This window comes from Copidosoma floridanum, unplaced genomic scaffold (assembly GCF_036245765.1).
Source record: "Copidosoma floridanum isolate Cflo_tuat_1 unplaced genomic scaffold, Cflo_Japanese_pri ptg000008l, whole genome shotgun sequence".
In the NCBI taxonomy this organism is placed as follows: domain Eukaryota; kingdom Metazoa; phylum Arthropoda; class Insecta; order Hymenoptera; family Encyrtidae; genus Copidosoma; species Copidosoma floridanum.
Genome location: NW_028321885.1, coordinates 5,292,611 through 5,314,611, shown reverse-complemented (window position 1 = coordinate 5,314,611; position 22,001 = coordinate 5,292,611). Strand labels below are relative to the sequence as shown.

At 34.6% G+C, this 22,001-nt stretch overlaps 1 protein-coding gene across 1 annotated transcript in view; it reads left to right on the top strand.

Moving 5' to 3' along the window:
• The first annotated feature begins 8,029 nt into the window (after positions 1-8,029).
• The window catches only part of LOC106645729 (COUP transcription factor 2), a 372,603-nt gene continuing 358,631 nt past the window's right edge, over positions 8,030-22,001 (top strand). Inside the window, exon 1 of the mRNA XM_089589197.1 lies at positions 8,030-8,890. Coding sequence (XP_089445323.1) covers positions 8,554-8,890 — 337 coding nt within the window. The 5' untranslated portion in view covers positions 8,030-8,553. The remainder of the gene's footprint in view (positions 8,891-22,001) is intronic.

Sequence of the window (22,001 nt, the reverse complement as noted above, 5' to 3'; positions counted from 1 at the left end):
CAATAAACCTTATCTGATCATTTTCGGACTCCTCATCTCTCAGAATCTCCTTCCAGCTCAATATGGCAAAACATCTTTAGCTTACAACTTTCCCTTATTATTTAATAAAAAAATTATGAAAGAATACGACACAACGAAAATCCAGTACTGCTTTGAATTCTAGATTACTTATCTTTAAAAACATTAGTTTTGCCACTTGCTCGTATAAGTTTTAGTAGTTTAATCAGTAAACATATGCCTTGAGCGTTAAGATTATGCACAAATGAATATTATTTTCTATCTTATGCTTGTTTTCAGGAATGCAATTCTGTGTTATATAAAATCATTGTAGCATCGTTATGATAGGTTGAAAAAAAGACCTCTTTATAGTACGAACATCTAGTGTAAGTAATATACACAACTGAAGTAACGTATGTAATTTTTTATTTTATTTTGTACATACTACTAAATACTTATGTAATCTTTCCTGGCACACTTTAAGTGTTGCTTTCATTTAAATCTGAAAATTTACCTTGATTGTTGGTATGCATGCGTCTCATGAGATAAGATTTTGTCAATAAGTGTGAGAGAAATCGATGGAAATCTAGTTCAATATGACAAAGACATAAAGTGTTTGAGTATGTGTCTCCTTAAAATATTGTATAGTAAAATTTGAAATTTTTGCCAATAAGGATTATTACAGGATATACACTTTAACCTTGACCAGCTGAATATTAACTATCATCCCTTTCTCCTTCATACACATATGTTTATGTTGACTTTTTTAACACTTAATAATTTTTTAGACATAATATTTTTATAGCACTTTTCTTGCTTACTGTCACAAATAAGTAACACAGATAATACTTTTAAAAATGGTTTACTTATCTTTGACGCAGTACCTTGTCCACTATAAATTAATTTTTTTATGATTTTAGTTATAAGTGAGACTGAGAAAATTGTAAAAATGTATATATATTTTATATCTGTAGTGTGTTATACATTAAGATTGTATACTGATTGAATTTAACTCTACACAGTGTTTTTTTACTCTTAAGCAACGTGTATTATGTATACCACAAGCATAAGCGTTTAACATGATTTTTGAAATGTTAAGTAAAACGTAATATTATCAAGACTTCTTGCAACGATTACATGTTGAATGATAGATAAAGATGTAATTTTTTGACTCATTAACTTAAGACCAAGTTAATACTTTCTTTTAAATAACAGTTTTTATTATACAATAATCTGTAATTGTTAACTAAAAATTTCGCATTAGAGCTTGACAACATTCCATGGTCGAGCATTCAAAAAATCTCATAAATAAACGCATATGCTAGCGTAGACTCGTAAAGTTATTTTCTGATTCCGTACATTATTCCTTTTCTTCATCTCATCTTCATTTTGCTAGAGATAAGAGTTGCAAGAACAGAAATCCTACAAACAAACGATTCCACTTACGCACAATTACAATCAACTTTTCTGTTAAGGTAGAAACGCTGCTTTTTTTAACAGTCTAAATAGAAAAGTTTGGGCGTAGTACATCGTTATAAATAGCCCTTGTGACCACTTAAGGATCAGTTGTTGCAGAATGTACCTACACTTTCTAATTCATCTTTAATTTTAATTAATATAGCTAAATTCTATATGGCATATGAAATATTAATTTTTAGAGTGATTGATTTCTAGTATTGACCAAAAAATATAACGTACGACAAAGTTCATAAGCCTAATAAATTTTAAATCAAGTTACCAGAAAGGTTGATGTGAATTAAAGAGCAATACTGAAAATGTGACAACTCAAAAGCACTAGCCAACAACACACGGATTTAAATCATAAATAATTTTTACGGTAGCAATTCCCTGAACTTTCGCATGTGACACTTAACCAAAAAGAATAAGACTATACGAGTCTTCCTATGATTGAGCATTTATTACTATTTATCAGACCATCTTATCGCAGCATCTACATTCTTATTTAGGAGTTGAAAGTTTCCTGGCAGATTTTCTGCCCTACACTGCAGAGAGGTTATCAGCAAAAATCACTGTCCCATAGTGAAAAGAGTACTAAACACGAAGCTCACAAATACAATAAAACAATACCTACAGGACCATATAAATTAAAAATATAATTTTTCTTGAACTCAGAATTGTAAGCTTTGAATTATTTTTCTTACTCTATCAGTTCTTCAACACTATAGTGTACAAAGGTGATGCAATTATCAGTAGCAGTTAAAATTTATAATTTTATACCTCATAAATAAATACTTATAAAGAATATATTACGTTTATAAAAAAATTACAAAGTACATCCATAGCACAACGTGCTGCCAGGCTGGCCGGTATGAGAGTATCCTTTTTCATTAAATTTTCCGATTATGTCAAAACAACTACCTACTCTCATAACATTTGTAACATCGGACTCGTATCCATCTCATCCGCTGATATACTCATTCTAAAAATTAGTTGCGTGTACGACACCCAAGATAGTCATCTAAAAGAAGACTTACAAAACGGATGAAAACTAGTTTCATTAATGAATGATTATTTAATTTAAATTGAATAAAATGGGTGGTAAACCTTCTGTCAATAACATTTGTTACAAACATAATGATAATGTACATATAATTAATAATTGTGTATTAAGAAAATCAGGATTTATGAAAATAGCGTCCCTGCACGGCTCTCAATTACGTTCTAAGATTCATTTAGAGTAGATTCTGAATATAACACAATTGGCTCGTGATAACTAAAGTAATAAATAAAAATCTATGATTTTACTTTAGAACAATTAACATCCTGCAGTACCGCTTTATCTTTAATAAGATACTATTACATGCCAACGAACGTAGCTTAAAAAACATTTTCTTTACAAAAGAAAAATTTTTGAAGGAATAAGACTTAATAAAAATTCTATAATTCTTATCAAGATGCTAGTAGCGCAATATTCGTAGTTATTAAAAAAAAAAAAAAAAAAAAAAAAAGTATCAAGAATTATAAGCAATTCAAAAATTTTTTTTTTGTCACAATAGTAGAGACAATGATAAAAGCGATAGTCATAGAAGCAAGAGCGATAGCAGCAAGTAGAAGTTGGGGTGGTGCCCTGATGCCAATAATTGCAGATATATAACTATTCAAATTATTATACTATTGAAAAATTTTTCTTATTTTACAGCAAAGTTGGCAACTGTAACAACGATAACCACAGCATTAACATTAATAGGCACATCATTCTTTATTTAAATAGTTTTTCTATTTATTTGTAAAAAAAAGGTTTTCTAATTTTCTCACAGTATGCTCAGAAACTGCAGCAACAGCAATCGCAGCAGTAATAGTGATATGTGTGTAACTTTTTTTATTATATAGCTGTTCTATAAATCAAAGAAAAAATACTAGCGACTTTGCATTTTCTTTTTTTTTTTTTTTTTTCTTACAGCTGTGGTACTATCAGCAAAAAATAGATTAAGAACAACAGCAACAACAATGATCGGTAAGTAATTTTTTATTGAATAGCTCTTCTATTTATTTGTTAACAAAAAGACATTTCATAGTTTTCAGTAAGATCTTTTTCTTTTACTGCCGTGGTATTAGTTGCAGTAGAAAAAGCAGCAGTGAGAGTCCCTGACTAGATGTTTCAAAACATTGTACTAAAACAAAAATCTTTTTCTTTTACAGCAGTCATATCAGCTGCAGAGTCAGCAGCAGGAGCGATGAGTAAACAGTTTCATTTCAGAGTTAGCTCATACACTTTTTTAATGAGAACTTACAATTTTCTTTGGAAAGAATTGGTTGGAAAAACCGATTCTCATAAAGTCGAACAAAATCGGTGACGATAGCTAACAAATTTTATTCACCTTCTGATATGAGAATAAATATTATTTTATGTGTATTAATAAAATCACACCAAAACATACTTCTTATCATTGATTTCTTATCAACATCCTCTCAAAGCAGCTTTCATAAGCTGTCTTAGGTAAGATGCTGACGTTAAGCAGCCCCAAGGGAAGCATCTGCAGCCTGAACATCACGAACTAAGCTTGGAATCACTAACTTTAGCTGGATCATGCATTCTTCTGACTATCCAGTATAAATCCTCCTGTTGGAAAGCTATGCACCTAGCTGCCAGCATGACTATGACTACTGCAGGAGGAAATAATATCTTGTGCACTAATCTATTTGGAAAAAGCTGGTCTGACATGAGAAAATGAATTTGACACAAGTAGAGAGAGCTTTGATCAGTGCGTGCAATAACAATTACCATTTCTAGGAAACCTGTTGGAGTCTTAAATGAGGAAAAATAGTCTGGCACTGATAGGGGGAGTGCAGATAAGCTTGCGTAATAACATGGCTGACCCAGCACATCACTAATGTTTTTAAGATCTATCTTTGAAAAACCAATTACATACTTAAGAGTATGCAGTAAGCTTTATGTTCATGATGATTAGCTTTCTAAATAAGAAAGAAGTAAAAATAGTTGCAATATTATAGTAAGCACTTAGTCTACTTAGCGATGAACTTTATTTTACAAGGATATCTTTTCCAGAATGAAAAATTTAGTCAGTCTGCGATTTCTTCTAGCAAATACAGATGGTATTTCGTTAGTCAAAAACATTTTACATTGTAAAAAAAAACAAATTTTATCTGATCTGATTAGCTTAGGTTTAACTTGTGGTGTACTATATATTTGTTTAACAGTATATGAAGAAAAGGATAAAATGAAGTAGAAACATGTACGTTCTATCATAATAAGAAATCCCAGTTGCCAGAGAACTCAAACTTTCTAAAAAATAAAGAAAAGGTTATAGATTAACTTTTGTATTTAATAAGAGGTAACAATTTGGTCAAGAGATCCTAGCTAGCTGCCAAACCATTACTGGTGCATATTTAACATGTATTAATTAGTGCATGAACCCCAATCAGGATAATGTAATTATTCAAAAATTGTATCAAGTAACACATCTAGGAAATTTGGAGTAAAAGGCGTTTGTTTTTTAAAAAAAGTGAAAAAAATTAATTCAATATTTTAACTAGCTTAGATAAGCTCCAAATTATTAAAACAACCATCATAGTCAATATGTATTGATATATAAACAAAACTATTTTGTTATTATTAATGTTAAATCCTTGGTTTTCACGTGTATGACTTTACTAACTTGCTTATTTATCTTGTATTTTATCAATTTCATAACTATCCAGTTAATTTACACAAATATGCACATTATTTCTTTTTATTGCTTCCGAGAGAGTCATTTTTTTTCATAGATTATAAAATCATGGAGGTTATGGTTCACTCTTGCTTTTTTAATCTATTAAGCATATAGAACCTTTATGTCCACCACACTAATATTCCAAGTATGTGTGAGCATCAAAGAGACAGAGGAAGGAGTAGAAGTGCTTGACATTATTTAAGTTACGACCAAAATAAACCAGTTTGGAAGGGTTATCGAGTCCCGTACCCATAAGCATAACTTACGAATTAATCGATACTCAAAAAAATAATTTTGCTTTACACTTAACATGTACGTATCATAGATATTATTGTATAAATTACTTACTAAACCGTAACAAATTTAGTGGTAACCAAATAATTTATATATTTCATAAATTAATTAACGAAGTACAAATAGACTTAAACCAATCTAAAAATAAGAAGAATTTGGTCTGTAAAGGAAGGAGATAATAAGATACCTTGATTATTTTTGGATTAAGCAGTTCTACAGCTATTTATAGATGTTTTACACTAAAATAATAATCCATAATATCATAAGGATAGAAAAAAAGTCTTACACTTTAATAGCTATCGTTAAAAGTTACAAGGAAAATAAATACGAGCGTAGTGTATGTGCAAAAAGGTCGCACACAACGCCTAACTAAGGATATTGTAATATGCCAGTAGCTAACTGAGATTTCTAAAAACCTGGCATAATTGACCTGCTAGGCAGATAATCTAAAACTAGAATTAAACATTGCTGTTTCTTGATAAAACAATGGACCTCAGTCTTTTTGTAGCTCCTTCTACTTGCCAAGGGAGGCTAGTGGGTTGTTCTTTGTCCTTTTCAATTGCTTTTTACTGGTGTACTACTGAAACCTGGTACGCTACTTCACCTACACGTTACCTACGAGCTCTAATAGCTCATCCTGTGGTCAATTTATATGCTACGATGATGAACTTATATTTAAATGCATGGAAAACATACAAATATAACAATATTAGTGGAGCGGATTTGGGCATAAAAAAAAAAATATTTTTTTAATAAGAAAAAAGTGTAAAATTTTTTTGAGTGGATGTGCCTAATAATCACAGTATTTTTTATAAAAGAGTTATTTTTCATACATTATCTCCCGTACATAACAAATTTTTGTTTCTCTTGACTGTGTTTTAGTACATTTTGACACCAATAATAATAAGCAAAAACTGTTTAATTAAAGATATATTTTAACACATTATTGGTTAAAATATTAGTGGTCTTGCAAAGAGAGCTGTGTTCATTATGTGTAAGGAGGGGGGGGGGGTGGATTAATTAGATGTTGCATGATCAAGATGAAAAAATGATGAGAAAAATTCAATGTAAATTGGCAGTAAAAATAATTTGAACAAAAGATAAAAAGTTTTAAATAAAAAATAAAGAGAGATTATTATAATTTTTTAATTTTTTTTTTCTTCTTGAAATTACTTTTTTTTTTATATTTTAATACTAACGTTTTAAAGTGTGTTTATACACAGTAGTTACGTTTTAAATCATTACATTTACTCAATATCCAATTTAATAGTTAATCTGTTCGTCTTTTGACAAAGAACGTATGTTTTTACAAAGTCGATATGTTTGTCTCATGGATGGCGTAAAAAAAGATATTAACTACTCGCATACTTATAGCTGTACAAAATAAAAAGATGCTGCTATAAAGTGGCAGTGCAAAACAAAATATGTCTAACGCTAATAACAAGAAATTGCTATATTTTTTATGTAACTTCATTGCTACATTACTCAAAGTATTAAATACTTTTATTGCATCTTTCTGAGTCAAGAGTTTCGTTACAAAATTAATAAGTATTTACCAAATATTCTTAAAGAAAAGTGAAGTCCTGAAAATTCTTTGCATTAAAAGTTATCAGGTTAAAAAGTATTTGAAGTTTAATCAATTAAACCCCTTGTCAGTTTTATTTACAAATTTTTTTTGGTTTTCAAAAACTTATTAATGATTCAAGAGTTGTCAAGTGGCAAAAGAATTAAATTAAGTAATTTTCATGGAAGTGTTAAAGAGTCTATAAGGTTGAAATACATTTTTATCTATCTAAAAGGCTCTTGTTCGTAATCGTTTAAAAAAATATTCCATCCAATTAACAATAGAACTTTTTAAAGATCTGTGTTCTGCTGATCAAGATAAATTAAAAGTTATTCCAAATAATACAGAATAAAGTAACTGAAGACATTCCATGCAACAACTATAAAGAAATAACAACAATTATAAAGAAATAAGCCAAATTCGGATTGTCTTTTTTTTTTCATTATTTGATTTTAATAGAACAAAAACAAAAAATATTGATCAATTAATATACATTTTTATGTAACCGAAGCAGTCATAAATGTGAAAAGGTTAATAAAATGTTCTAACTAAAATATATTTCATGGAACCAAAGTAGTCTTTTATATGAAAAGAGCTTATGATGTCATTCAAGAATTTTAAAAGTAATTTCTTGTATACAAACACTAATTTGTGAATATAATTCAACAAATATCTCGTGGCTCTAACTTCTGAGAACACATTATTTTTAAAATAAACTATAACATGGCTTCGAAAGCTGTACAAAGTATTAAAAAGCCCTCTTTTAAGAATACACGTGGTATAATGTCATTTATACAACCATTCCAAGGCCCTTTGCAAGATTATATCCATAGAAACCTTTTCAGCCAATCAAAGCAAAGGAGAGGCCTGACTCTTTTTTAACCCCACCTCTGGTAACCATGGATACACGTTATCGTAGAAAACCAGCGAATATTTCTGTAAGAGAGGTAGTGCAAGACGACAATGTCAAGGGTCGAGTAGTGCTTGCAGTTATTATTAAGACGATACGAACAGTAGAAGTGTAGTAAATTTTATTTAAATGTACTCAATAAATAAGCTTATAGTTTAAGCTTGTGTCTATTTTGTATGTTTATATTAAATCATCCGATTGAATATTTAGGTAAAACCTTATTGTCAAGTTATATTGTGGATGGTACAACTATATTGGGAATCTTAGAAACAAGTTTATCTGACATTTTTTTTTGATATGACTTATACGCTAAGTGAGAATTTATTCAATAGTTTTATTACGTGGACTAAGAAAAGGCTTATAATAAAATCAAGACTTAAAGAAAATAATTTAATGTAGCTTTTACTGTATGTACTTTCAGTTTCCAACTACAGATATGTTGCTTTATACGCATCACTGCACTAATTAAATCTTGTTATCCTCAGAACAGTTTTAAAAATTTATGTTTAGTGGTAACCAAATTGTTATAAAAATTTATTAATAACTGACGTCTTTCGTTTGGACTGACAGCTTTCACACGTGCTATCACCGTCTCTATGGCGATGGTAGTTCCCATATCTGTATGGACCTCACGAGATAGTGTAACTCCAATAAGCTGTGTAGAAAATCATTCCAGATACAGTAATCCAAATAGATCTGCGATAGTAATATCATCCAACAATCTTGCTCGAACATCGCTGCTGGAAGATACATCATGTTTTGGAAATTCTGACTCTGCAATTACAAATGGGAACTTATTACAATTGAGTATTACACATGTAAATCAAACAAATAGTTCCATAAATATTCAAACGGACAAGTCTTCAAGTGTTGAATGTGTTGTGTGTGGTGACAAAAGTAGTGGAAAACACTATGGGCAGTTTACTTGTGAAGGTAAGCATGGCACTTGAAATAGATCAAATAAATTAAACGCAGTCAAAACAATAGATAGTTTATAATGCTAATAGCATTGTTAGGTAATACTTTTAAATTTTCAAGTGCAACCACATCATTTGACAAACTCAAGTTGAATGTAAGTAAAAGTTGTTTTTGCACTTTAATAAGCTAACAATGACAAAATGGAACTTCTTCAATGCTAAAAATTGTTTTACTCATAATTTTTACTTGTGATCGTGGAATACTTAAGATGTATGGTCAATTGATTACCGTTGAGTTCGTTCACAAGTGCCTGGTTTAAAAAAAATTTTTCTTAACCCTCATTTAGTTCAAATTTTTTTACACCATTGGCAAAAAAGTTTTTTTTTACTGATTTCATCTCTTTTATAAGTCATCAGTTACCACATAAAGAATGTAAATGGCAACTATTATTTTTGTTGTAATAAATACTTATGAAGGAAGATATAAGATTAGGAGTGTTTTAAAAAATACACAATTTATTAAAACACAGTTTGTTTTATCACAAGAACGTCATAGTTGCTTATTACTTAGAAATAAATTTTTTTTTGATTAAGTGACGATCCTAACTATTCTGCCATTCATCTAATGGCCCATTTTTTGCGTTCACGTTGCTCTACGGGCTGATAAGTTGATGAATTGACAATGTCAAATAAAAAATCCATCGTGCAACTTCTCACCTAGCTTTCATAAATCACTTTATACAAAACACACTTATCCTCTTTTCTCCCTTTTTTTAGAGAAATCACATAAGCAATAAATAGCAGGATGTAAATTATTGTATAAAAAGGTTTTTTTTAATATTTTGTGCCAAATGTACGTAACTCACCCGATAAAAGTATGTGGTAGTGTTGGGGCATTTTAAGGTATAATGATAAAGGTAATTTCTTACAATGGCAAATTAGGAGTTTTTTAATGAAACTATCAATTTACACTATTGGCTTTCATATACCAATCATTCATAATTTTAGAGGATCTTTGTAATAGGAAAAAATCTGTAAAAATATATTTATCAGATTTCATAATGTATACATTTGTACAGAGTATTTCATACAAAATTAGTAAAAAAGACTTTCTGGATACTTAAAAGTCAGGCCATCACAATCAGGTTTAAATCCTTAAGAAAATTAGGCTCGATGGAAACATATATAAAATTTCAGAGCACTAGATGTTACCACTTTTTTTAGCCCAAAGTGAAGCCATATGATACTAAAACTAATTGAAGTTTGTTAAAGTATTACTTTTATTAATGGTATTACTAATAATAAATTTGCCAAACAAAATAAAAGATTATTTGTTGTTGAAAAAAAAGTAGGCTCAGAGGTTAGCTCATTATTTGGCGTGCTGCCTTACAAGCTCGCGAAATTAAAATAAAATAAAATAAAAACTCGTTATTTCGAGATACTGCGAAACATGTTGAGCTTTCAGAATTTTAGAATTTATTAAAAAAAAGTAGTATAAGGCATGCATTTTTTTGAAATTTCAAAGTTAATGATAAAAAAAATTGATTCTTTTAAGATTTGTTTTGTTGTTGACAAGACTAAGTTCTTTTTGAAGTGAAAACTTCTTATGGCTCGTTGGGCACTTTTGTGGGTGAGCATTTTCAGCCATTCTCGCGACAGACGAGATTTTACACAGATATACTCCACGTGTATTCTTATAATATATGTATACTATACGCGCTCTTTGCATGGGCATTCGTTCGTGCTCTCGCGACAGACGAGATTACATACCTATATGTATACTCAGAGTGTATAGGTATGCGAGAGCGCTGCATGCTATACGCAGCAGCTTTGGTCTGAGCATTATTCCACGCTCACAGTTCATGCTTGATCGCACATAGCGCTGCTGCCTGGATCTCACCGCGAACTACTTGGCGCGAGAATTCAAATTCAAAATCGGATGATTTTATCAGCAGACAGTAGGCAAAGAAATTTAAATTTGAAAGAAATCTTTGTATGTATTGGCTAATTAATGCCTAAAAATATTGGATAATGTTGTATGATTACATACATAAATAGTATACCAAGAATTCTTTCGAATTTGAATTTCCGTGCCTACTGTCTGTTGAAAAAATCATACGATTTTGAATTCAAATTCTCGCGCGAAGTAGTTCTCAGTGGGATCCAGTCAGCGGCGCTTTGTGCGATCAAGCATGAACTGTGAGCGTGGAATAACGCTCAGACCAACGCTTATACGCAGTCTTTGCATGGGCATTTGTTCGTGCCCTCGTGACAGACGAGATTGAGAGTTTTTTATATTTATTTTATAAATGAATATTAAACGGAAAATTTGTTTATTTAAATATTTCATTTGACTTGTGTTGCTGCTATGGCATTGTGTTAAAAAAATTAATAAATTTTGTATTTACTATTTACTAATATTTACTCATTTAAATAAGACCACTTCCTTCGAATATAGTTTCTATATTATTCTACTTCATTTCCATTCAAAAAGTGCCCAACGCGCAATAAGTTCAAGTTTTCCCTTTTGCCTACACTCCCGGAGTGCTACTTCTACTTGGTTCTTCAAATTCTGAAACTTATTACAATGGCAAACATTCATTAAAATATGTTTGAAAATAAGATTTAATATTATTTTATTTATATTTTAGGTATAAAATTTCAAGAGGTTTTATAATTAACTATTTTGTTTTTTATACCACATGGCATTCTAACAATATTATTGCTTTTTCAAAATTGTAAGTCTTCTTGACGTATAATATCGTCGACGTCAATTTTAAAATATGCAATTGGAATGGGGCTTGTAAAAAGTAAATCATTAATCAAATCGTGCATGACTAGTTCTGCCAATATAGGACTGCAAGGCAAACCCATGGCAGAACCAAAAATCTGTCTGTAATATTTATTTTTAAAGACAAAAAAATTATTATTTAGTGTAAATTTAGATTTACGTCGAAGATATTATAGCTTGTGTTCCAAAAAACAATACCAAAGATATTTTACAACTTCTAAACTCATTTTATGGTCACATTGATTTTACAATAGAAGAACCCAAGAATAATTCTATTAACTTAATTTCTAGATACAACTTTACATTGGGATAGCTCAGGTAACATTAAAACGAATTGGTTTCGAAAAGATACACACGCAAACTCATATTTGAATTATTTCTCGTATTTACCTGTATCTCAAAAAATAAGTGTCGTGTTTTCCTTGGTTGACCGTGCCATTAAATTATCTGATAAATCTTTTCACAAACAAAATTTAAAAAAGTTTTCATTATTTTACAGGCTTTCAACTATCCGATAGAATTTATTACTAAATATACAAAAGGTCGTTAGAAAAAAATTAAATTCCAATCTACGGGCGAGACTATATGTGATAATGTGAATTTCTTACCTAAAGATTTTGTAGTGTTACCATACATAAAAGACTGTGATAAAATTTTTAGAAAATGTTTTAATAAGCTCAATATAAAAGTAATTGTCAGATCTGTTTGTAAATTTAATTTTTTTAAATAATTAAGGAAAAGATAGCGTTGACACCACCGACAAAGTGTGTTCCGTTTATGATTTCAAGTGTAAAAATTGTGATAAACATTATGTGGGACAAACTAGTAGAACTGTTGATACTCGAACGAAAAAACATGAACGCAATTGTATAAACGAGAAAGATTCGGCTGTAGTGTATAAACATGTGAGAGATTATGGCCACACTTTCGACTTCGATTCAGTACAAGTACTCGACCAAGAAATTTGTTATTACAGACGTTTAATATCAGCAATGGTATATATCACTAAGTTAAATACTGTAAATAAGATTACTGACACAAATAATTTAAGTACAGTACTTAAATATTATATCAAACGTTGTTTAAAATAATTAAAAATAAAAATAGAGTTTTATCGTGTGTTTGAATTCGCGCCGTTTTATACATTTATACAATCTTTCGATATTCATGTGTGTCGTTACTTACATGTACCTAGTCCTATATTAGATTATATTCAGACAGCTTGAAAGCCAGTCGGTTATATTAGAGCAAATATAGATATCATTTAATATTAAGTGGACGTTGCTCTACATAATTTGTAAGTTCATTTATTCTATTTAATTGTTGACACTTGGAGTTTATGGTAGCTGTTGTGATATTTATTTTCATTATAACTATTTTAACTCAGAGACTTAAAAAGAACTGCCTTAAGTGCAGTCGAAACGTTGTCAACTGAATAAAAGACCGAACAGTAAGCCCTTGGAGTTTATTAAAGATTGTTAAGTTCTCAATTGAACGCAGCATCGACTTTTTTGTCATATTAAAATAATCCACCCTCAACTATGTGCAAGCCAGTTTGGCCATAGAGAAAATTTTGATTAAAGAAGTGGGTAGCATATGCGTATTGAAACAATAATACAATTTTGTTGCTAAAATTCCAATGATAGTATTCATTCACAGCTATTGTAATATTAATATTAAAACTAATAAAATTTGACTTCAAAAATGACATCGTGTTTTTGAAACAAGTCGTGTCATGGTCAAAAATCACGACTTTGCAGTCACTCAGATAAGAAGTATTATTATTATTATTATTATTTTTATTATTATTATTATTTTTGTTGTTGTGGTTCTTATTGTTATAACTATTTGTATTGCTTTTATTATTACTGTGATTATTATTATTGTTATTATTATAATTATTGTTATCATTATAATTATAACTATAACTATTGTTACTTTAATTGATTGGTACCAATTGAAAACATTCTTAAAAAGAGTTTTAAATGTTCTCTGACATATTTTTCTTTGTGGCTTTTACAGCTTATTTTCGTGATCAATTTTTTTTCAATGAAAGTCTCCTCTTTCAGAATTCCATGGTTCCTTAATTATGACTTGTACGTATTTAACTTGGTCTTTTTTCTATAATATATTTTTAGAAATAGATCCACATAAAACATATAAATTTTTTAAAATACGAAAAGCGTACGCTTAACCAACATTTCTTTGTCAGACTGAAGCTGCTACTCTAAAGCTTAGTCATTTTGATCATGCAAAGTGCTAAGTCTTAAAATTTTTTGAAGCAGCAACGACATTTAATAACTTGAGGTGCATACTGAAATTTTTTCAGGAAAATTGGCGTTTTTTGTGAAAATTTGTTAAAGCGATACTGAAAGATCAGGATCAGTTAGAGGTTTACTATTAAGTCAATGGATAAGCACGTAGTTTTGAGGAGAAATTTTGGCAGTGCACCAATTTACCCAATCTTCATGATCTCTAAAAGTATGTGGAACCGTTGACAATAAAGCGTTTATGATTTCAAATAGATCGTTTTTATTCTGTTCAACTGCATATGTTGAACTTTTTTAAAATACTTGTTCAAATTAGAATAAATACGGAGTGGCGTAGACTGAGGGCCTATGCTGACAAATATGTTGAATATAACTTTTATTAATGTATAGTTCCTCATTCAATATACGCGTGCATGCACTCGTTTGACAGTGTGCGTGTCCCACTCGTGTGGGTGCGTGTGTATGTCGAGGTCTTTGCAGAGCCACATTAGATGGCTCCAAATCTCTTTCCCCACGCACGTTGTGTCGAAAAGTTGGACACACCACACGTGTAAGAGGTTATGTGGCTGATACATGCATGCGTCAACCACCTCCCCCGTGCACTACTATCGTAATGTACTATTTCTTACTAGTCCACAATGTTTTTATAGTAGATATTTAAATAAGGCCTACCATATCAAATGACAGAAATATAAGTTCTGACCTATTCTGTGTAAGAATCATAGAAATAATAACTATGCATTTGTAATTTCAGAAACGATAAGCGAGTGATCCTGACGAGAAACGATAGCTGATATACTGACAAAGGTAACAGCGCCTTTGGTAAATATGATTAAGTAGTTTAAAAAAAAACTGAGACAAAGAGCTGTTACACTTGAGAGTTTATCTACATTCAAATATTTGAACTTAAAAAAATCAGGAATACATTAGAGAAGCACGTAAGGACCAAGAAACCACGGAGACTGCTTTTGTTACTGAGATGATAAGACACCACGAGATAGAATACTAGCTGGGCTTAAATTACCTACCTCATGATACCAAGAAGCATCAGAAACCAACTGATAAGTATAACTACAACGATTAGCTATAAATGTAGGCCATTCAGATGGTAAAACATTAATCCAACGTTATGTGTTTTTAGAATAGAACCACAAATGCATAGGATTAAGTGGTAACTTTGGGTTTAAAAAAACCAGTTGACAGTAGGTGCCTGGGTACCCAAGTATAAAATTATACTGCTATAAAATGATTTGGCATATACTATAATTATAAATATAAATATACCTTATATGAAGCGATATTGTGTACAAAGGTGGTGTGATTATCATTTTACCTGTCAGCTCCTCCGTCACTTTCAGCAGCCTGCATCAGGAGCGCTCCTCCACTTTTGTGATGCCTATATCGCAGGACTCGTAAAGTCCCACAAGCACTTTCTGCACGGCTGTCTTTCTGTTATTACGATAGAGACTTTGGATCTTTCTAGCTTCCTTTATTTGATTAGGCACCCTATTAGGAACCTCTCTTTCCGGGCGGTGCTTGGCGACTTTGACCCTGTTGTAGAGCTGCCCCAGATGCGTCTTGACTCTTGGCATTACTGCTTCGAGTTAATCGGGGGAGACCAAGTCTCCCAGTTCAGCCACGAGTCTTTTGGTTTCCTGTGACTCGAATCGCTGCCACCACTCATTTGCATTAGTGTTGAGGCTGACTGATCTGGTGGTGTCGCAAAAGGTGGAGTGTTCAGTTGGTTCGCAGTCGAAGGAGAAGTAGGCGCTATCAAGCCCTTCCCCACCCCAGCCGATTGTGATGGAATGGCCACTGATTCCAGAAGAGCTTTCTCCAGCGGTGATTCTTCTTCTTGTCCTCCCTCTTCTTGCTGACGTTCGGCATTAATGCCTTGGGGGTGAAGAGTACGATTGTTATTACATCGTGCTGAACGCTGGTTTAGTGCGTCGTTCTCCACCACTTCTAAACCGTGGCCGGAAAGTATTTCCCGTCTAATGTTATTTTGCCATTTAGCATCTAAGCTACGAGAATAGATTTTTCCCTCTGGCACCATGTTACTACAGCACCTGCACATGTATGTTATGTGTGCACTGCCATGTTTTTGTCTGACGTGACTAACAAAATTCTCTACCCTTGTAGCCCTATGGTACCATCCCCTAGCGCAGGCCAGTCAAGCTACCTCTTCCTCCTTCCCTATAGGGAGATGGATAGCAAATGTTCTCTCGTTATTAACCGTTACATTTTGTTTCTCCTGCATGTTTTAAGCAACTAAAAAGATATGATAGGGTCTATTTGGCCAAGAAATAAATACCCATGGCAGCCGAGCACAGGCCCATACCTGATGGAAGACTCACAGAGTGCAGCAGCCCCACGGTAACCTCTACAGGAAACAGAGGGCACTTTTCGTTTATTAAAAACAAGACTTCCTGCTATTAGCAGATACAATTATTACTGTTGTACATAATTTTATTGTGATCTTATTTAGCTGTATGTGCACGAATAAAAAGTATTTTCTTTATATCATATTAAGATTGATCAACAAGTTAAAAAATAAGTAAACAAATAAATAAATGTTTTGCTTGTGTTAAATATCAGGCACTTGACACTTGTCTTGCCATATGCAAATTCAAGACCCATGTCACTGGGTAAGGAACACATATTTGGATTGCACTTAAATGAAGTTAGTAAGCTTTTTGGCCTGACTTACGCAGAATTAGGTTAAATTTACTAGAAAATTGTTTATAATAATAGAAAAAATATCTTAGAAAACTTGTGTATGGGACGGCGCTAACTTATACTTACCACTGATCATTATCACAAACTTATGACAGATCATCATTAAACCAGAAGGCACACAGACATTGAGGAAAGCTCCCTAGGCTCCATACTGTCTCACTCTGGACGTATGCTCAACATACATGTTTCTAGACAACCGCACAGTGTCGTTGACCATAAATCGCCTTATAATGCCAGCGTACCACCAGCCGATCCCAAGGAGACCGATTACGCGCTCGTTGCAGCCTGCCCAGCCTCCCAGGGATTCGATGATAAGGGCCTCAACCTACACATCGTATCCCTGCGCTGTCAGCTCATCCACAATCAGCTGGTACTTGCACAATTTCCTCCGGTGGACTTGATTGAAGGCCGCTTCGTGGTTCTCGAAAGGCACTCATATGTCGACGGTGATGACTAAACTTCCAGCCTCGACACGCACGACTGTGTTGGATCTGAGCGCCACCGCGGCACCACGGGTCCCACGAATAGTTTGGTTCGCGGTCACCTTACCAGGGCAGCGCGCAGCTCTCACAAACCTGTCCTGAATGCTGTTGATGTTGTTGTGTTTGTACTGTCTGGCGGCAGCGTGCACCACGTAGTGGTACAGCACGTGAGACAACAATTCCAGAGCGTCCCCACATCTGTGATAGCTCTTGTTCAGGCCTACTACACCTCGTATGTATTGTAGCGATGACTGGCAGAACATTAAGCTTTGCGTGGTGTCTGAAGTGCCAGTTGTAGAAGCGAGTATTTCTGCCGCTCCTGAGGAAGTAGTTGGATATTGCAACCTTCTCAGTCACCTCAATCACTTTTCCCTGGTCTTGATTAGCACACAGGACGCCGTCATAGTGTTTAGACAGCTCGCGACGCAGCACATGCACCACTTGGTTTTTTCGCTCCAGCAACAGTGGCTCTTTTTCTCCTCCACCGGTCAGCCTGAACAAACCCAGGGTACCACTTTCAGCGCATACTGAGTTTGTATCTGATCCTCTGCCTGGAGCTTTTTACTTTCGCCCAGAATGATGATCTGGCGCTGGATGGGGGTATATCCAGGTTTTCTGACAGGTATCTCACGATATCTACCTCGCTCGTCGGTTTTCTTAGCCTCCCAAAGAAGGCTCCCCTAAGCAGATGTGAATATATATATATATATATATATATATATATATATATATATATATATATATATATATATTTGGTTTTTTTGTCTTTGATTTTTATAGTTATCACTTCTTTGAAGTAAAGACTTCTGTAGGCGCGTTGGACGATTTTGGATGGGGAAGAACTCTTGGTTTCATGTCAGATCACTCTCATTTGAAAGCAAGGCGATCCCTGCAGAGAGTTGCGTATAAGCGCGAGAAAATGACACAATGGCAAGAGGTTGGGAGGAGCGGGAGAGACAGCTCCATATTGGCCGGTGGTAGATAAGAAAAGAGTAGCTTGGTGGCGTGGCAGAGTGCGGTGAGATATGGCCATATGCATACCCGTACTGTCAAACTCCACTGCACTCCACCACGCCGACAAAAGTTAACTACTCTCTCCTTGTATAATGCCAGTCACTGCGCAGTGCGCATAGAGCGCATTTGAATTTCGAATCAGACAGCATACGTATGCGAATGGTGTACGTATGGTACGTAACTGCCAAGCCAGGTACCGAAGTAAGTTTGAACTAGTGTAACTACGTACTATATTGGTATATAGCTTTTTGCCACGTGTCAGTGGGTATGTATACTGTAAACTGTATACAGTGCATCTTACAGTATTACTGTATAAGTGTATTGTGTATATTAAATAGTATCAATTACCCATGCAGGTGCAACTGCGTAGTTGCACACGTGCACAGTGATTTGTGGCACATATGACTAGTGAGTCACTAGTAGTGACTAAGTTTCTACTTTCGATAAGCTGTATTACCGTATGTATATACATACATGTATTTGTAATTAACTGTTGTCTTTCTTGGTTATTCATTAAATTATGTTGTATAATATCTTACGTTACACTAAAATTATTTTAACTTATAAAGGTATAACTAAAAATTTAATTGCACGTTTAATTACCTTCCTCTCTTCCTTAAACAAGTTTATTAGTAGTAATTAACAATTATTCTACTAATTATTGAATAGTCTCCTTAGAAAACTTAGTTATTTAAAAAACAAAAAATCGAAATAGCATTTTTTTTTACATAAGTATTTAGGGCTTCTGTTGGAAAATTAATTCGATTATTTACAAATTGCACGTCAAGAACTCCGAATGAATTTATTTTTAAAATAATTATAAGCCTACGTCGGACGTAAATTGTCTAAGTTCTTTCATAAATTTTTTTCCACTTCTCAGTATCTGTTGTAGTAAAATTTAAAACAAATATTTTCATCACTAATCGCATAATTTTTTAAAATTTCAATCTTAAGGAATACGTATATTATCGTGTAATAAACTTTATGATTTGTTATTCTAAATATGGATAATGAAGAGATATGCATATTATTATATGTCTTATCACAACTTCTTTGATTATATAAATGCTATAATTTGTGATTACTTATTTTAAAAACAGTAAATTATTTGTACAGCTACTAATTCATTCTAAGACTTACGTAAGAATATAATTCATAGTTTTAAGTTTTCACTTCTTCTAGCAGTCCCATGACTGCCCACTGGTCTGTTTGGCTTTTGTCATTTGTTAAGAAAAAATGTAACAAATAAATGTAAATTATTATTAATATACAATATCGTTAGCTCAGTAAAAGCTTAAGATGTATTAAAATAGTAGGCACAGCTTTAGCACATTTATTACGCTTTAAAAAAAAGTCACTTGCAACTTAGCACTTGACACTCATTTTACTATGACTATTGTATAAAACATTATCCTTTTGAATAGGGTATGATTATTTGTTGTTTTGCTATTGTCATTGTTATTATTATCGCGTGGCCTTCGTAGCTATTTTTAATTATGGTATAGAGCAAAGACAGTTAGGCAGAGAAAGGCACAACCGATCTACTATGGATCACTCTGGGGCACAGTAGCCCGAATTACTTCTAGTACTGCCGCACTCTGGACACATGTTTGACATAGATGTCCCTGGACCATTGTACAGTGTCACTTACCATGAAGCTTCGTGTTATTCTCGCGTACTACCTGCCAACACCTAACAGGCCAAGGACCCTCTCGTTGTGACTTCCCCACACACCAATGCCTCCACCTTCGATGTGGTAGCCCTGCAGCCCTGCTAGCCCTGCGAGCTCGTCCGCAATAGGCTGGTATTTAATCAGCTTCTAACGGCAAGCCTGACCAAAGGCCTACCATCGTTTTTTAAAGGGGATACACACGTCGATGATGATGGCCCAGTGAGATGCCGCATCGTGAATGACTATGTCGGACCGGAGGGCCGTCGCTAGGCCGCACGTTTCTGCGATGGTCCCGTTGGTGGTAGTACTCCCAGTGCATTTTAAAGCCCTCATGAGGCGGTCCTGCAGGTTGTTGTGTCAGCGCTGTCTTGCCGTGGCGTGCACTCCACAGTGGCACAGCACATGTAGCAGGGTCTCAGCGTTAGCTCCGCATCTTCTACATCTTCTGTCCAGTCGAGGGATACCCTGGATGGTGGAATTTAGTTGCAAGACGTTAAGGTGGGCGTAGAAAATAAACTGTCATTCACAGAAGAGAGTCTTTGAGCCAGTACGCAAGAAGTGATTCGACACGGTGCTTCTGCTCGTTACTTCCAGCACCTTGCCCTGGTCCCTTTTGGCTATCAGCCATCTCGCATAATGCTCCCCAATCCTAAATTGCAGGACATGAATAGCGGTATTTTTGTCTGTTGGCAGCAGCGGCTTGGCTCATCCATTAACGATGAGGCCCATTCCCTTTTTCTCCAGGCACCAATTCCAGTACAGCCCCAGCTTAGACTGCATCCTTTATGCGGTGATCCCCACCTTAGCTGAGAAAGAGGTTCTGATGGTGAACGGCTGCACGTCGAGATCACCCGACAGGAAGCGCACAATCCCCTTCTAATTAGCCCACCCCTAAGCCGTTTTGAGGTGGACTCCCTCAGTACCTCCATTACTCATTTGCTCACGGCAGGGTCCCTATGTGCCATCGTGATCAGATCATGGAGATCCACGAGTTGGAGGAGCTCACTGCCACCTTGCTTCTGCGGGTTGTGTATGAGCTCGGCGCTTGCTCGCTGAGGGAGGCTTATCCGATTTTTGGCCAGTCTTCGAACTTCTTTGTCAGCCACCCGCAGACACTCCTTCTCGACCGATGCACCCTGCATGGCTAAGTCGAGGCGCGGGAGCAGGAAGGTCTCCACCACATCCAGCTTTTGCCCCGGTGCAAGCAAGGACTTGCCAATCTTTTTAGCGTCGCCAATGAGGTCCCTAATGCTGGAGATTGGAGTCTGGTGCACCTGGTTGCCAGGGGGTATGCTCAGATTGGCATAGGCTTGAGTGGAATCGAGTACCAGCATATGTAGGCCCTGCATCTCGAAGATGTTCGTTTGAGTGCTTCCGTTCCTTCCACTGACTGTGTGTAGCTTTGACGAACTTATTGATGTTAAATGCAATATTAATTGCTGTCGCACTTTCCTCCGCTGCCTTTAGCTATCTCTTCATTCCCGCTGGTAAGCCTGCAATCAGAACCCCGTCATCTGCGTAAAAAAGCCTGCCATAGCATCGCCTCTTTTGCGTGTAACCCTCCCCTATTGCTGCTATGTTTCGAAGCTGCACCTCTAGGGTCAAGTTGAACACATCCAGGCATCAGTGGGCTCGCGGAAGATGGAAAAATGGGGAACGGAGTTAAAGGCACTGGTCTGGCTCAGCCATGCCAGCACTAGCTCCCTGCTATGGTGTTTCGCATCCCAAATCAGCTCTCCAGGCACAAAATTGTGCTGAAAGCAGCCCTCAAAATTAAGGAAGCCCTTTTTATTCTCGACTGAAGTGGGTATTGACTCTGCTCCAACACTTCAGCTTCTTTGCTAAGATCTTCGCAAACAACTCGGGCACCAAGTCGCCAAGGAAGTTGGGTCACCATATGCCAATTTCCTCCTTCCTGCCTTTCTTATGCAGGAGGATAGCGTTCAAGGTGCCCCCAAGGGTCGGGGTCGTCTCAGTCTTCCATACCATGTTGAATAGAGCCGCGAGCACGCTCGCTCCAAGGTCTGCTTTTTTCAGGTCATGGTATGTGACCCCATCCAGACCTGGTATGAAGCTGGCGCACCACTTTAGACAGCCAAAGACTTCGGCCTCTATGTAAGGCACGCATAGTGCATCATCGTTCTCCTGCATGGAGGGGT